Genomic DNA, 17,686 nt, shown 5'->3' with positions numbered 1-17,686 from the left:
TGGTTTTTAATGTTTTGATATTATTAAAAAATTGTAATCTTTTACCAGTCACTTAACCAGGTGCCTTAAAAAGAGCTTTCTTTCTTTTCCTCTGCCTATCTTTGATTACTGTTCACATAGTTTGGTGAATCTGTGTGTTCTCTTTAATCATATACTCTTGTGTTAGTAAAAATTCAGATTCTTTGGAAATGTAATACTTTTTGGAAAGTGAAACTTGTCTATTTTACCATCTCCACCCTAAAAGGGTCGTAGTTTCGAAGAACTAGGAAAAAGAAGAATCCATGAAGCAGCCACCTGTGAGCTAGACACAGGAATTGAGTCTCGAATTTCTAGGAATGCAATATTTGCCACATTGCAGAGCACAGCAGCACACACAACCGTGTGACATCACAAACAGAAAATGAACACTGAGTAATTGACAACACAGAGGCGGAAAATGCTGAAGGACAAGGCTGTCTCTTCCTGATATCAGTCTTCATACAACCATATCCACACCAAGAAGCTCTGTACAGGTAAGTGCGACAAACCTATCTATAAATACATTTTAGTGCTTTTAAATGAATATATCTTTTTACAGATCAAAACAAGTTCCAGTTTACTCTGCTGAGATAATGATAGAATGTGCCAAATGCCTGTGCTTCCATAAGACAAGTTACAACAACTTCCATGGTACTGTAAGCCATGGAGAGATTTGTGAACTTTGTATAATGTGTTCTAAAATGTAGACGGAGAATTAAGCCAGGAAGTGAATTGCTGCGGCGAAGCTTGAGGTCTACAGCAATTTCCTGAAAAATAATGAAGTTCAGGCTTCCTATAAATAAGGCGTTCCTTACAGATATCAGGGTATAGCTGGGTACAAAAGCACCAGCAGCAAGTCATTTTAAATGCTGGTACAATATTATTATTATTGTAAAACAGGAGTTATATAGCGCCACAGACAGTGACACAAGCGGAGAGGACCCTGGCCCAAAGAGCTTACAATCTAGGAGGTGGGGGAATTAACACACAATAAATACAATGGGGGATACAGTAAAAGCTGTCATTACCTAAAAATAGAACTTTAGGCTTTGTTTGCACAATAAGGAGGATGAGGGCAGTGCTAATGCTAACAATATCAAAGAATCATTTGTATTTGGTGTAGCATAGCTCAATGAGAAGCAAGCCCTAAAGAGATCGACATTGCTTCTGTATAGGTAAATCCAGAATCTATTTTTCAGTTTGTTTGGCATCATACCTCACTGTACATGTTTTTTTTTGTGAAACTTTTGCAAAGTTCCTTTTTCCCCGTAATATCACATCCCATTACAAACTGGACTTTTTCATTAAAATGTTAGGGGAATATAGTAGGTGGTTGATCAGTAGTTGACTGAGCTGTATTACTGAAAGTGACTTATCCTTGTCACCTGTCTACGTTTGAACCAGGCAGTCCAGTTTAGCAAAGCATTGTTTGATTTTAAATTTACTTAAAAATAATCAAAACTCAGGCTCTACCTTTGCTCCTGTCTATCAAGGGAACCACTTTTCAAAAGTAGTGATAAGTTACTGCATTCAAATGAATGAGAATTTCTGATCACCACTTTAAACGTATGATGTTACCTCTGTGCTCCACTTTAAGAAGTCTGATCTCACTTTGAGCAAAACTTGTTCCCCACTGTGATATATCGGGAAAAATTAATGTTGCTAAAAGGTTACTAAAGATGGGGAACAAAATAGTGAAAACTAAATGATGTTTTCCATTATGGCTCCTTGATTAATGAAGCATTTTGTTTACAAAGCTTGTTGACTAATCAGCATCCCCTTATTCAATGACTTTGAAATTTTATTTAGACAAATTGTCTTTCAAAATAACAAAAATCTCTTTAAAATGAGATGAAAATTCCTCTTGGAAAAAAAGAGGTATCCCCACTGAAAAACGTACCCTAATCCCCTGTTCCATTGACAGCTTACAAATTTCTTCTGTACTCTACCCAACTTTAATAAAATTTATTTGGACTGTAGGTACTTTAGGACAGTTGTCGCAAATCTGTCCAACTTCACGGACTACTAAATCCAAGGGATCGTCCCAGTGACGCCATGATGGCAGAACCCGTCCACTCTCCCATCATGGGCTCAGACCTGCTTGCTAAACATCCTGGGGGCACAGCAGCGCATCAGGGCTGTGGACACAACAAAAGTTGCCCTGCACTTCTGTCCCCCCAGGATGTTTAGCAAGCAGTTCTGAGCCCACAATGGGAGAGTTGGCAGGTTGTGTCTATACGGGGGACAGAACCACGGGCCACCAAAATGTTCTCACAGACCACCAGTGGTCCGCTGACCTCCGATTGCTGCTTTAGGAAACTTTATTGATTGAGCTTTCTAATTGTTCATGTGATTGGACCTTATACAAGAAATTCTTATATTTATCTATGTATGCAAGTATAAACATTGACAGAAGGTAGCATTACATTCTCTGAACATTTGTAGTTTATTGATAAAATATGCAGTCATTTAATAGTGTTACAATGAGCTAAAAGTGTGACCACATTGAGTCTACTTAAGTAAGGGAAAGCTCTTCCGGAATTCATTGATTTTGCCATTCCTGACAATATGCTATTGGTCCCATCATATGTGGTGATGATGTGGTGGAGGCACATGTTTTGGACATGAGAGACTGTAATCTTTAAATGGTGTCCAATGTTTTGGCTGCTATGTAGAGTGTGCATTTTGGCATTTTATTTCTCAAACTAGACTTGGATATTGTTACAGTGTATTTTGATTAGTGCACACGTGCTGATCCAAGGTTTGTGTTTTGTTCTGCACCTGTTCCCAATGCCAGAAAACCTGTAACTGTAAGAAGAAGGCACCGGCACAGCCAAAAACCAAACCTATCAACTCATCTGTAATTATCAGACCAAGTGGAGCTACCAATATTCCATGGACTATCCAATAAATTGTAGGCTTTTTGCATATGAAAATATTTTTATCCTTGGTATATGAATATATAAATTCACTTTTTTGATTGCAGCAAATAACTATGAGTTCGGAGAAGTTGCCGATCCCTGACCGGACCCAGAAAGAACAAGGTAAAGTAACAGTATCCTAAAATGCCCCACTACTAATATAGATTGATGGTCAGCTCTGGACCCAAGTTCACCATTTTTTTTGTGCCCCTGACTTTTCTGATTCCTTTTAAATAAAGGCAAGGGAATAGTTAGATCCTTTGTAAAGTCTTTGTTGTTTTGTCTTTTGGTAAATTTAACATGTTCTCAGAACAATTAATTACTATATGTTCAGAAAAAGATATTGGTTTATGTATTATTTCTTATAAGGTGTAAAACATATTCTTTTTTAAGAAAAAATTAAGTCAATCCCTTTTATCACCTCATCATTAATAGGATGGGCATTTGTCAGCCACTCAGTTCACTCCGTGGCCCCCACATTCAACCAATAGGATATGTATTATTATCTTCCAATAGGAATTATAACAAATGAATATTTCTTCTCAACTCATGAAATGGATATCCTCCAATAAGTGTAGTTTCACCGTTCGGTGGTTAGGTGGAGCTCAGGAAAGCAGACACGATGGTATAGTGTGTTTATTGGTTGAATAGTGACATGTGATGTGATGATGTCATAAAAGGTTGTCCATCTGTGATGGCAATACTAGGGGCGATTGGATATGATTGAATAAGAAACAGCTCCAAAGAATGTAGGATCAGATAATTTAGGCAGAAAATGGGAGTGGAAATATTCATATAATAAATGTAAGAGCCCACCTAATTAAACAATTTAAAAAGGATTTGGCAAAGGTTTTTTTGATACTGCTTAAAATGTTTTAATTCATTCGTTTGTATTGTAAGCCATCACACAGAATTATAGGAGTGGAACCAAGGAGATATAAAGAGCAGTCTACATCTTGGTTTCTTTATTTTGATGTAATTGTACTCGTGGTGTATAATCTTCAATCCTGATGATGCCACAACAGTGGTAACAATATGTTGGGATATTTTCTGCTTGTTTTGGGGTTTGAATTGTGAAATGATAACAAACTAGTAAAGGGTCAGATATATTTCTGTGGTAGAATCCTGATCCCCCTTCCCATAGCATAGGAGACATCACAAGGGTAGGAAGGTTTTTTAAAAAAATAATAAAACCATATGAAGTCAACATGAGCATTTTATTCTTGATTTTAATATGACTGAACCCTTAAAAAAAACTTTTATTTCTTAGGGAACTCCCTGCTATATTTATTATATCCACAGCTCACAGTAAAGTGATGGTCAGAAGAAAGATTCTTACATTGTTGCCCAGTGGGAAGAATGCCATCCATACAGATAGCCACAAAATTGGTGTCAGACTGTTCTAAAAGGTCCAAATTGCTAATTTTTCAAGGATCCCCTGGCAATCTCTGGAGGAACCCTGGTAGAGAAACACCAATATAATGGGACCAATTTTAAGTGTTTTTACAAAAAGTTGCAAATGGTTGAAAAAGGCTTACCAGTGATTTGCAGCACAACAGCCAGAGAACATATATCCTCCCATAATGCATTGCAAATAAAGCAACACAAAAAACAAAGAAACAATAACAACATTAGACATAAATCAAGCTTTCAAGAGAGTAAAAGAAGAGTAATGACCTCTTCAAATAGAAATAACTTTTGCAGTTCATAAGAAAGAATACATAAACCAACTTTGGATGCTGGTACTGTTCCTTCTAGGGAGTTTCAGTTCCACTTACTTGAATTGGTAACTAATACTAGTGATGGGTAAACCCAAAATAAAAAAAATCACACTTCAAAAAATCACCTTCAATCGCACAGATCAGTCCATCTTCCTGGTGCCGGGTTGTCCCAGTATCTATCTTCAGCCCCGCCACTGTGCAGGTGGCGTAGATTGGGGAAAACAAAATTTCTATTGATGAAAGGGCTCCCGAGTGTTTTGGTTATGCGCAGAAGGACCAGCAAAGAGCTTCCCAGGATGCGTGACAATGCGCTCCCAATAGTTCTTGATCATGTTTTTATTGATCTATGTGCCTGTATCCGACAACATGTGCCTATATTCCCTCCTATTGTGTAATACTTCCCCCACCTCCTAGATTGTAAGCTCTTCGGAACAGGGTCCTCTCCTCCTCCTGTGTCACTGTCTGTATCTGTCTGTCATTTGCAACCCCTATTTAATGTACAGCGCTGTGTAATATGTTGGCGCTATATAAATCATGTTTATTATTATTATTATTATTATTAATAATATGTACTAACTGTACTCTTCTGATGAGGCAAAGACCTTTTGCACAACGCATTTTCCACTACCCTACTGTATACATACAAGTCATCTATCCATATTAAATTTACATCCACTTTAGTTATAACTTTATACAGTTTGCAATGGTAACAGCATGGGTAGTGGGGTTAGGTACATGTTTTCAAAAGGCACATTATTTATTATACTATAACTATGTGTGACTTTCTATACTGGTTATTTTATTGGAAATATGTTCATAGAAACTTGCATTTTAACCTGCCCTTATTCTCTGTTCATGGAATATTAGAGTCGCCATTTGGCGACCGCTGGTTTAACAAACTTTAAATAGGTTGAATCTGGTGCCGACAGTTGATATTTATTGGGATAATGTAGCTTACATCTCATCAAAAGTGCAAATTATATTTAACAGTATTTATATAGTGCCAATATATTACGCAGAGCTGCAAAAAAAATAAATGAGTCTGAATTATTAATTTATGAAAGCTCCCCAAGACAGGAGTATATATATAATCATGGGTGAACCTAAGTACTCCAACAAACCTGGAATAGATTTCCTCAAATCATTTGACTGTTATAAGTTTCTGGATCCCTTAGGTTCTCCTATGATAGTCTATCATCTCCGGTCTTAGAAAAAAGAATAAAAGGAATTACAGTGATACCTCGGTATAAGTCCGCTTTGGAATTCCAGTTAAAAGTCCGCTCTGGTATAAGTCCTGTTTGGACACGAAAAATTTTGCTTGGTATACAACCTTTGTGCTAGAACTTGTATGGGTCAAAATGAGTCATAACACAGCCCGTTACCCTTACTTACCTCTCTCGAGACAAAACCACGACTGCCCACTAGCGTCAGTACGCCAGTTGTCACCATTCAGTGAACAACCCGCGCTATAACGCTCTGTGAATTACAGAACATCTCCTCCTCCCTTTTCAGCACCATCCTAGTAGGCACTCCACTCTTCTCAGCAAGGTAAAGTGAGGTTATATTTTCATTTATTTCATCTAATTGCTTTTGTATTTATGTATTTTAGTATTAGGCAGTGTTTAAATTATTTTATACAGCCCCATCAATGTATAATATGACAATACCTATAGGTTTTTTTTTCATGGAAATAGATTAATCCTTTTCCTTGTATTTCTTATGAGAAAAAGGAACTGGAACGGATAAGGGATTTATACCAAGGTACCACTGTACTTTATTGTAGTTGTAAATGCAATTTGTTGACCTATCATACTTGTATGTTTCCTAGTACAAATGTAGGTCTCTGGTGTGGTGGCACCCCCTTGTGTCCTCATTGGGTATAGTTAGCACAGCAGTATCTTATGCAACATTCTTGTATTCCAGGTGGGGCTAAACCTGTTGCCTCTGTAGCAGCTATCAAACCACGATTGCCTAGTAATAATGAAGAAACAGACATTCCAAGGGAAGCCAAGGGTATGCAATTATTATCAAATCATTGTTTAGCATGATTTTGTACTTTTCTTATACATAATATATGTTATTTTCCTTACTAATGTGTAATTTTGCATGCCATGAATCACGTTTTGTAAATAATTTAATATGATTAATATTATATAGACATCCACAGCAACCAATCATATTTCAAAACTAGTTGTGATGCACCAGTGTACTTTGTTTTCTAACTGATTTATGATTTATTTAATCAATAATATTGTAGTCTAATTATCTAATTTTACTAAATTCTAATAAATCTGTAATCATGGTTTGATGTTTTAGCAGAAAAGGATAAATGGGACGATAAATATAAAGATGATGAAGATGACAAGCCCCCTGCTTATGAAACAGGTAATATTCATTTGAAACCTTATTTATACCTTTGTATTACTTTTATAGTTATGTTTCTGAAATCCAAATAAACGTAATATTAAACTAAATACTCACATATACAGGGTGTCCCAAAAGTCACTAAAAATTTTTAATGAATTCCTGAAAACGAAACTGATTTCATTCATTTTTTTAGCATACACAAAGGAGTCGTTGCAGTTTTACTTCCTAGGCTTGCCATCATGTTCAAACGCCTTGAAGACTAAATGTATACCTTCACATGACTAGTTGTATACCTTCACATGACTAGTTGTGTACCTCCACATGACTAGTTGTGTACCTCCATATGACTAGTTGTATACCCTCACATGAGCGCCCCCATTTTCCACAACTTTCAGCTACATTCAGACGCAAGCCTCTCCAGCGTTTTGCAGCATCTCCTCCCCGACCTCGCTGCAGGCTGTGCAGATTCTTTCCTCAAGCTGTGACAGGTTATGGGGCTGGGTGGCATACACCTTGCTTTTGATATAACCCTACAAAAAGTCACCGGATGTAATGTCGGGGGAGCACGGAGCCCATTTGAAGGGACCCCTTCGACCAGTCTATCAGTCAGGAAACTTACCTGGCAAAGTGTTGAATAAAGACATTAGCAAGGTCACTCCTCGCCTGTAGCTATAGCACAGCAAACTCCTGCAGCACCTCCAGGTATATTTCCCCTGTAATGGTGGTCGTGCTGCCAGATGCATTACAGAAGAAAAATGGTGCAATCAGCCCAGTGCTAGACATTGCACACCAAACCACCAGCTTCGGAGAGTCTTTTTCATACAAAAGTCATCGTTCTTACAAAAACTACAAAGCCTAAGTTGTCATATGCTGATGGCCCCAAATCTCTCTGAATGATACCTGGAACAAAATAGAAAAAAGTGTGTAGTGACTTTTGGGACACGCTGTATTTGTGGGGTTGAATAATTAGTTCCCCCTTTCCCTGAACACCAGTCATCCTGAACCAGGGTTCCTCCAGGGGTTCCTTGAACTGTGGCTGATTGATCAGCAGTCGCCAACTAGTGGTCCAAGGCTCTGGCCAGTGTCCTTCCCCTGCCCCCGCTGGAGGGGCACTCCGGCCAGAGCCGTGGACCGTGTCTCCTGTATGTATCGCAGGCTCAGGGCAGTGGGCGGGTTGTCTTTCTGGACACAACCTGCTCACTCTTGCATAGCAGACTAAGACTTTTGATGGAAGAGTTCTGGCATCATGACATCACTCTGGGGGAAGAGTCTTCCCCCTTCGAGTGACACACGGTTCCCCTTGCATGCATGGTCCAAAGTCCTTAAATTTAGTGGTTCAAAAAGTTGGTGACCACTGTGCTATGTGATGATTTCTGCATAGTTCTGGAACAAGCACCACTTGGTAGGGCAAGCTGCATGACACTAATGGGACACTAGTGGTATTATAGCTTAAACTGTAAAACTGCCTGGCATTACTTATTTCTGCCAACAGATAGGAGTTCAATTTTTCTTTGAGGGACTGATGAAAAATGAAGGGGTACTTTAACATAGCCATATCTGTTAGTTTTGTAAAACAGATGAAAAACTTGCACATAATAAAATTTGCATATTTTTATTACCCTGTATTGTTTTTAGTAGTTAAAACGGAGAAGCATCATGCAAAACCATATGCAGGAAGATGGGCGATAAAGAAAGATGGTATGTTGTTTAAATATAAATCATACATTTATGTATGTTCCTGCTTTGAATTTTTTGATTTTTAGGTTTAGTGTCACCTTAAAAACCCATATTGTCCATTGTCACTCATGTCACGCAAAATTAAAAATCTAAAAGTAAAAAAATAACATAACTCATAACTGTGATAGTAAATGACACTTGGGTTTTATCATAATTATCTTGTGAACTTGGATAAGACTTGTAAACGTAGAAGACCCAAAATACTTACAATAGTTTTTCTAACTGCATGCACAAAAATCAAAAGCCATGGCATTTGGTTCTGTGTTCTCTGTTATATAATAAAGTCAAGGTTCTTAAAAGATATTTATATTTATATATATATATATATATATAGGTCTGATAATATAAACTAAGAACGCATTTAGTTTGCAATAAGCAATGAAGAAATATCTTAATTATACTCCATACCAGAATACTCCAATACCTCCTTCTCCAGTACATATTTTGTAAAGTAGTTCAATGAAAAGAACTTCTGGTGCAGTCAAGTTAAAAAAAAAAAGCTTAATGCCCAAAACTGTAAGGCAATCCTGAAATGTAACTAGTTCTCCTGCCTGAATTCCTAACACCTAATTTAACCCTTATATTTAGCCCACAACTCTTAACTTTCCCCAACATTTTCCCAGCTGATTCAAAATTATGCCTAACTATTACCCTAATCCTAACTTTTATTAAATCCTTATCTTAGTATCTCAACAACCCTGTAGTAAAAAGTTACATTAATAATATCCCAGCACTGAAAACTTCTGATCCACTCATATATTATCCATGTATTGTACAAGCCCAATAACCTTCAATGAATCGGTCAGTCGCTCTCCTGGGTATTTCTATAAATGAGTGACTTTATTTCTTTTCTTTTTAGATGTGTTCTTTCATTTTATAACTGTGTGTTTCGCCCTGGGAATAGTTTTGGTTGCTGAACATAACTACTCAGGTAGGTTTATCACTCCAATTAAAGGAAAAAATGTTCTATAATATAAAAAAGCCACCAACCTATATCTTCTTTAAAAGGCTAGTGAACAATATAGTCAGGTGAAATCATTCATATCATTCTAACCCTTTAGAAAATTGCCAGAGATTCTAGTTTTAACTAGTTAACAGCTTGGTATTTGGGGCATTTCCTTCATTAGGTTTTGGTCACTTTAAGCCAACAATTTACTGCTTTCAGTAGACTTTCTAGTCTTCTGGGTAGGTGTTTAACTTCTCTTCAGCATAGAATTAAAAAATAAAACTGCACATATGAAGAATGATCAACCCTAATTTGGTTGGTAGGAATGCCAATCATATAGATGCCATGGCACATTCTATTCAAGCTCCAAAGTTCCTATAAAACGGAATAGTATAGTGTGTTGGTTAAGTCAAACAGTTATCGCAGTGTAAGCAACAGTACACAAGATTCCATTTACTCTTTACTATCTACACTTCATTGGTTGGATATGCCAATACCCAGTAGACCTGGGCAGATAGCCTGAAAGAACAAAATAAATGTTACATTACAACATACTGTAATTCAGTCCTTGTTTAGAGGATTATTTGAGTGTTCCCATTTTTCTTTCATTAGACTGGACAGTTTCTGCTGGAGCAGGGCTAATTTCATTTGCCGTTTTAGAAGCCATCGGGATCTATTTCAATTTCGGTAAGAAGCAATGATCAGATGATACCTATAAACTTTCTGAAATGGGAAATAAAATTTGGAGGTAAAGGACAAACCTTTGTGACATGGACCACTAGGAATTATTAAAATATCTATGAATAAGTTTTTTGACACTTTTTCTCTATACTGACTTATAGTTTAGATGTTGAATAAAAATGTAAATGGAATACACAAATCTACAGTTTTAGCGGTATGTAAATCAAACAAAAAAGAGGGACAAAAAGTTCAACAAAAATTATCCATCATGTGGCCCCATTTTGCTTTATTTAACCAGTGGTTGTCTTGGTGAAAAAATGAGCTCTTAGATAATCTTCCATTTGACTTGAAAGTCCCAGAAATAACCGTGTTTTGCATGCTTTGCCTGTACTACATCAATTGCTTGAAGTGTCTTTATGGTGGGTGAATAGGAACCTGACCTTGAAATTCTAAGAAGCCAAATACTTAAAATACTACAGCTATCAGGATATCCACACTTTGTATTTCTTTACACTAATATCTTATTTTTGTTGGTAGAGTATACCCTCAGTATATCCATAGGGAGGGTATATATTCCAATTGGGGACACAGACAATAAAAAAAGCTTTACATACACTTTCAGTATTTACAAAGGGGTCATCAGAGTTGCACTTCAAGTGTTCCATAACCTCTATGTCTGCAGTGTGCTTATTTAGTTATTTCTTGTTTTCACAGTTAACAGAGTCCGTAGCATTGCACGAGCCATTATACGAGTCGTTATGAGTTGGGCTGATAAATTTCCCTTGTGTAAGTTATTTATTATGCTACAAAACTAAGAAAGCTGACTATTCACAATCTGGTAAAATCTTTGAGTTATGTTCACATTAACTGCAATGTTTGAAAACCCTTTCACCTATACAGTTTTGGTTTATTTATTCTGTGTATGGTTACAGTGCGGTAGCTTTTGTTCAGTGTGATAGCCGGACAATTAGCAGTTTCAGAAGAAGGTCAGTAATGACAATTTATATATTCCTCTTTTGTCAAGTTTTCTTTAAGGTGCAAAAAAAACTGAAATGATTTTTCATAGCTGATAAGTTGGCTATATCCACATATGTATGAGTGAATTCTACGTTACTTCATGGGGTATTAAATCATCATTAATGTTCTCCTGGGTAAGGTGTGAAATAATTGGGAGGTATCAGTGCAAGCTACAGACAGATGACGTATTTAATGTTAAGTAAGCAATTTTTATTTTGTTTTTCAGCCTTAAAGAATCGATAACATTTAGATACCAACTAATCAGTTCTGGAAATGACCATCGGAAACTAATGAACCATCATCTTCCCATCTAAACCCAATCAACAAAATGTGAATGCCAATTGAAGGAAAATAAATCTATAGATAACTTGTCATTTGTACCATAGTGCCTAAAATGTCCATCTGGAATGGAGAGGATTGTGGCGGGTTATGTCTATTGTTCACCCAATGGAAAGCAATACAAGCAGCAATCTCTACTTGAAATATTTTCTTTGATATTTGCAATCCTGTATATTGTTTACATTGTCTGTAATACTTTGGGTGGGATTTACTACCTTGGACTTCATTGCAATTTAATTAATTTTAAATGATACCCAAGCGCACTAAGGCAATGCACCTGCCATGTACCACATTGAGGTGTGTTTTAGAAATGTAAGATGTTGTGCATGTTACAGTGTGTTGACCGCTCATTTATTTTTAATATACCAATGTTAATCCTTCACAAAGATTTAAATGGTTCCTTTAAGTACATAAATAAAATAGTTACAATTGTCCACTATTATTCCACCTTTCCTTTATAGTAAGGCTAAGTAGTAACGCATGAACTTTTATTTTTTTTTTTTTAAGGGGTGCTGCCACAGACCCCTAAGGGCAGTATTATGATCACTCCTGCACACTTGACTAATCTCTAGCATCTGGGGCAGCTTTACCCATACCTAGATTACTGAAAGGGGATATTGCATTGGCACTCGACTACCAGTACAAGTCTACTACCTAATTACTTACCCAACACTCAATCGTCTGCAGCCTCTTTCCTATGCAGAAGCCTCTCCTAAATAAAATTGCTTTGAAATGGGGCAAACAAGTGGGAAGGTTTTTTAGCTTATTTTTCTGTATTTTGCAGCATTCTAGATTTCTATAACATCTGTAGTATGTACAACATAATAAATTGAGCTACATATATATTTCTTTAGAATTCTGATCCCTAACTTTATTCTTACTGGCCTAAATTATGAAAGAGCGACACTTAACATTGACAATTGTTTCTTCTGTCACCATAAACAAACAAAAAAAAAAAAAACACAACAACAAAGTTCTCTCTTTGTTTCCAACCATACTTTTGGCACCTGACAGGTAAAAGGAATGCAAGAAAAACACTCATACTCATTTGTAATTGCACAAATCATAAAATGTTTTTTTGCTAAAAGAGCTCTTGCCATTGCCTAAGGTCTCATACAAGCAGGCTATGTGTTTAAATGGAAGTATAGGCAAAGAGCTAAATGAATTGAAAAAGTAATATATATATCTGTATATTGTTTGGTTGGTTTCTATTTAGGACATCCCTGTGAAGTGTCTCAGCCAGGTTCCAATCTTCTATCTATCTGTACAATAGTTAAGCTACATAGCTTATGCAAACACTGGCCCAGCTCGTAAGTAAATAGTGAAACAGTACAACATGCTGATGTCAGTATTGTGCAGTCCTTTCCTATTTGCCAGGTCTGTTCCCTGTAAATTAGCCTGATTATAGAACTGTATGGTAACAAAGGCTAGCACACTAGCCTTGAATTACTGAAGTCCCAGTCCATGTTTGAACGAAGCCTTCAAGCTCTTTGTAAGTTTGTGTGCATTCACATCCCAAAAACCATACTGGTAGGTCAAATGGATATCCCTCAAAATTAACCTCAGACAATGGCAGGAAAATTAGTTTCTATGTCATAGTTAGTAATGTGACCATGGACTCTGTAAAGCACTGCATAATATCAATACATATTGCCAAATCCTTCTGCCTTACTGAAGGTCATATTATGGGTCAGCTCATCTATATAAACCTTATTGACTCACAAAAGAATCTAAAATGTCCAAGTATTGTTCATAAGCTTTATTGTAATAACAGTGCCGCTATTCAGAAACTGTATTGCATAAGACTTTAGGATCTGGAATGCTGTGAAGATTTGCTTTGCTCCGACTGGGGTGTTCAGACCATTTTTTTGACGGCTTCCACAATGGCGTCCTTGTCGATGCCGAACATCTTAAGTAGCTCTGCCGGTTTGCCACTGCGAGGAACTCCAGATACTGCCAGTGACTTCACTGTAATTCCAGGCTGTCCAACTACAGCAGCTGCCACCGCCTCTCCAATGCCACCTAATATTTCAACACGAATATTACATGACTTGCACAGATGTTTGAATTATGAAACATTGGGAAATAATTTGGGTAGTGCCTCCTTCTGACAGATATAGCAACCAAGGACAGTGAAAATCCGTGACTTAAACCGAAGAAGTAGTTATTCAACAGGAGTTGTTCTTGTAATGCTGAAAACTTCACAACTTTCTAAGCTACTTAATGATTCCTTCATATTTATTACCTATGCTGTTACTCATTTTTATTACCTATCTTTTGGGGACTTAAAGGCAGAACAGACAATATTGGCAATTACAGGTTATTTTTTGATCATTTCATTGCCATGCCTCTTTAGGACTGATTGGCTGGGGTGACTGCCAGATTAATACTTGAAGCCTATTGTATCACCTACACAGGCAATGAAATGCTGTAATGCAATGTAGTTTTTGTATTATGGTAAATATATGAAGTGCAGAAGTTTTAAGCGTTCAAAAATTCAACCACTGTCCTTGACTGCTCCTAACTAATGAAAGCAGAAATGTCCTTGAATCCCATTCATTAGTTCACATCACATGTGTTCTCTTTTTAAATAGGAACCTACAGTATATAATAGCTTGTAAAATACTAATTTACTTCGAAGTGCCCTCACCTTGATGGTAATGGTCCTCCACAGTTAAAATACGACCCTTGGTAGCTTTGGCATTGTCAAGAATAGTTTGCTTATCCAGAGGTTTAATGGTGAATGGATCAATGACCCGGACATGGATCTTATCTATAAAGACACAAAAAGAGTGGAAAATGTTTTCAGATCTACATTTTCAATATTTTACAATGTATATTTTAACAAACAGCCCCAGATGGCCTGGCACAGGGTGCATCATGAACATATAGTGGATGGTGTTTGATAAAAATCCAGTTTCTTGTGTTTTGAGAACGGCTACCTGTTAGGCACTGTCTAGATATTACTGGATTTGAGGTAGGTGACTAAGAATTGAAGTTTTTGTTTAAAGGTTACCATAGGTGTTGTAGGTTATGTGAAATAAAACCACAAAAGTAGAGCTTGTTAAAACGTCAAATTTCTCTATTGATATTCAGTTTACTGTTGGAAACCAAAAAAAAAAAAAAAAGTTGTGCAATATTTCTTTTGGATAAAAAAGTGAACTTAAACTACAGCTAGTGACGGAACTGGCCTTTGTGCACCTTTTAAGCTGCCATTTAAAAACACATGTAATAGTCATTTAAAGTTTTTTTTTTGTTTGTTGTTTTAAGTTTACCTTTCTTGCTTAGTTGCTCTGCTGCAGCTAGGGCCTCGTGCAGAGTTACACCGGCACCAATGATTGTCACCTGATCGTCCTTGCTCTGTTGTACCACCTAACAAAGAAACAGACATCAGCAGGCGTCAAGCAACTGTTGGCTTTAAAAGGAGAACAATTTAGAATAGAATACCAAAAAAGGTTAATTTACATATGTACCCATTACTTTTTTTTTTTTACCACATTGCCTTTTTGTGTAATAGACACGTCATAAAATTTTTACCATAGACAATTACCGTCATAAAGGTTTTGTTTTTGTTTTTTTTTTTAGAATACCTATGTTCAGGGTAGCCGTTATGGTAAATGGTATAAGACAAGGAGGAGACTGTGCAGCCACACACATCAGGCAATGTCAGGTTTTAAGATTTATGCTATTTTTTAGGACTTACACAGATATCTTATTTCCCCATCTGGTAGCTAAAACACTTTCACCATCACCTTTATTACCATTTCCTTTTAGATTATATTACAGGATGGGGGGACTCTGTATTCCCAGGCGAATTCCAACATGATGTAAAGTCAACCAAGGGATATAAAAATTGACATCATCCTCAAAGATCAAACAACTTCAGACATTTGCACAATTCAAAGCTGCATTGGTGGGTATCAGGAGTTGATGCAAATTGAATTTGTGCGCATAGTTCCCCAAATAACTGAAAGCTTCTATGGTATTCAAAAACTCCATAATCAACCCGTTTTCAAACCACCATTTCTACTTCTATTTGAGCACTGACCTTGGCTTGTCCAATCTTGAATTCCTCATTGTTGTTGTAGATAACCGTGTTTTCTGGGCGACTTGTTCTAATGAAGCAAATTCCCTGTAGTGAAGAAAATGTTTTAATAAATTTCAGCAACCTGCTTTAAGTCTCACTGTACTCATGGTACAATTTCAGCAAAAACAAATGAGAGATGACTAATATCGGATGGGTATAACACATATAACAATCTTGGGTATAATCTGACTAGACCTACCTTTGTGTTTGCAGCAAGCTCAACTGCTTTTTCTGTAGACACTGCATCACTTGGGTAGAAGACCGTTGAATTGGGGACAGTTCTGAACATGCTCAGATCCTCCAGGCCCATCTGAGATGCACCATCTTCACCTGCAAAGTCCAAAAATGTTAGGGTCAGAAGACCTTTGTACGGTGATTATCAATCAATTCAAAACACATCAGTGCACACACTTTTGACAGAATTCCTTTATATTCTTTACAGTAATCATTTAAATCTAGACAAGTACTCTGCTAGTTTGAAGCATTATTGTTAAGTGGAAACATGTTTGGCTGGGTTATAGAAACCAGAAATGCTATTTGTGCAAATCTTATAGAAAACCAGAAATATTAGTTGTGCAAATCTTATAGAAAACCAGAAATGTTATTTGTGCAAACCTATCTTTCATCTGAAATTTCCCTTAATAGCCATGAACTTCCTGGTTTGTGAGCGTGACGTCCTGCTGGGTGATGTCAAAGGCCCCACTGCCTCAGATTGCTAGTTTTGGGATTTGGATTGAGATTTGGTTGTGTCACTACTGTGCTACTCCCCGTTCTCATTCCTCTTACATAAGGAAGTTCTGACTAATAAACTGGCTGAAATTTCCATTTTAAAAATAGAATGATCCTATTGCAATACTGGGAAGTGTTTGTTAAATGGGAAAGCTGCACTAAACTATAAAATCTGCAACAGTTTCACACTCTTAATATGTTCTCGGTATTTCCCATGTTGCAACATATACAGAATTGGTTTTACATAATTAGATTCTTTATGACAGCTGCCTTTTGCCACTACCTTCTATGGCTTACCTTAGATTGAGACTTGGGTATATAGGCTGAAAGTATAGCTATGCCCACCATGTTTCAGTTTTACTGGTACTGCTCAGAACAAAAAAAGTTGGAGCAACTCCAGCAGTTTGTTCAGATGTGTGGATATATAGGTGCTAAAATATAGGCACATACAGTAGAATCCTTTTCTACATATAAAAAGATTCACACATTGAACAGAACTACAATGAATGCTCATCTATGGCCTTAAAGCGGAACTAAAGTTTAACTTTTAGAAATGTTCCATTGAGCAAGTCATTATTGAATAAAGGGATAGGAGATGTCTTTTCTGCAATAATGCCTCCTACTTGCTGATGGTTCCTTGGAACTGTGCATAGGCAGCACAGCTTTGATTGCAAGGATACCTAGCAATCCTGGCATCCCCGCTGCTTGCCAGCCGGGGCATTATGCAAGAGATGGTGATGCCAATCTTGTTCTGCTATAGGGAATGTTGACAGGAATGATCTTGTAATGTTATAAAAATTGTAGTAGCATAATTGACAAAAAGAGAAGTTTGTTCACCACCACATCATAATAGAAGACAAAGCAGCAAGTGACAGGCGTATGGGCAAAATACAACTTTATTGCAATGTGTAGGAGACAGAGATTTGTTAGTGATTGTGCTTCATTGGAAAAGGGCAGATACTTGCTAAATTTGGTATGGTCGTTTTACATCAGTAAAAAGATTGTTTTCACTGGACCAAAAATCATTTAAAGGTGTAACATAGCCTATGTCCTTAGGTGTCAGTGTGTGTATATATATATATATATATATATATATATATATATATATATATATATATATATA

General features: G+C 36.8%; 2 protein-coding genes across 5 annotated transcripts in view; one reads left to right on the top strand and one right to left on the bottom strand.

The window, feature by feature from the left end:
• Positions 1–265: 265 nt before the first annotated feature.
• TMEM40 (transmembrane protein 40) lies at positions 266–12,186 on the top strand. 4 transcript variants are annotated; one of them, XM_072420953.1, is made up of 9 exons: positions 266–512; positions 3,005–3,062; positions 6,584–6,673; positions 6,980–7,045; positions 8,666–8,725; positions 9,624–9,695; positions 10,323–10,397; positions 11,106–11,177; positions 11,635–12,186. In XM_072420953.1, the coding sequence occupies exons 2-9, from the start codon at positions 3,014–3,016 to the stop codon at positions 11,649–11,651; spliced, it is 501 nt and encodes a 166-aa protein (XP_072277054.1). In that variant the 5' UTR covers positions 266–512; positions 3,005–3,013; the 3' UTR covers positions 11,652–12,186. The 4 variants fall into 4 exon arrangements, with proteins under 4 accessions (XP_072277054.1, XP_072277053.1, XP_072277051.1 ...); XM_072420952.1 differs by having other exon boundaries at positions 6,977–7,045; XM_072420950.1 differs by having other exon boundaries at positions 267–512; positions 8,663–8,725.
• Positions 12,187–13,491: 1,305 nt separating this feature from the next.
• The window catches only part of TKT (transketolase), a 33,972-nt gene continuing 29,777 nt past the window's right edge, over positions 13,492–17,686 (bottom strand). Inside the window, exons 10-14 of the mRNA XM_072420948.1 lie at positions 16,034–16,164; positions 15,796–15,879; positions 15,023–15,119; positions 14,398–14,520; positions 13,492–13,769 (exon numbers count right to left, since the gene is read on the bottom strand). Coding sequence (XP_072277049.1) covers positions 13,603–13,769; positions 14,398–14,520; positions 15,023–15,119; positions 15,796–15,879; positions 16,034–16,164 — 602 coding nt within the window. The 3' untranslated portion in view covers positions 13,492–13,602. The remainder of the gene's footprint in view (positions 13,770–14,397; positions 14,521–15,022; positions 15,120–15,795; positions 15,880–16,033; positions 16,165–17,686) is intronic.

This window comes from Pyxicephalus adspersus, chromosome 8 (genome assembly GCF_032062135.1).
Source record: "Pyxicephalus adspersus chromosome 8, UCB_Pads_2.0, whole genome shotgun sequence".
Taxonomy (NCBI): Eukaryota; Metazoa; Chordata; class Amphibia; order Anura; family Pyxicephalidae; genus Pyxicephalus; species Pyxicephalus adspersus.
Note: the sequence above shows the minus strand (reverse complement) of the source record. Positions and strands in the feature narration are given on the sequence as shown.

Excerpts from the sequence above, each read along its gene's own strand:
- TMEM40 (XM_072420949.1), top strand. The coding sequence starts at position 3,014 with ATGAGTTCGGAGAAGTTGCCGATCCCTGACCGGACCCAGAAAGAACAA. Across the intron at positions 6,674-6,976 it reads CATTCCAAGGGAAGCCAAGG|CAGAAAAGGATAAATGGGAC; the intron begins GTATGCAATTAT and ends TTGATGTTTTAG. Across the intron at positions 7,046-8,662 it reads GCCCCCTGCTTATGAAACAG|TAGTTAAAACGGAGAAGCAT; the intron begins GTAATATTCATT and ends TATTGTTTTTAG.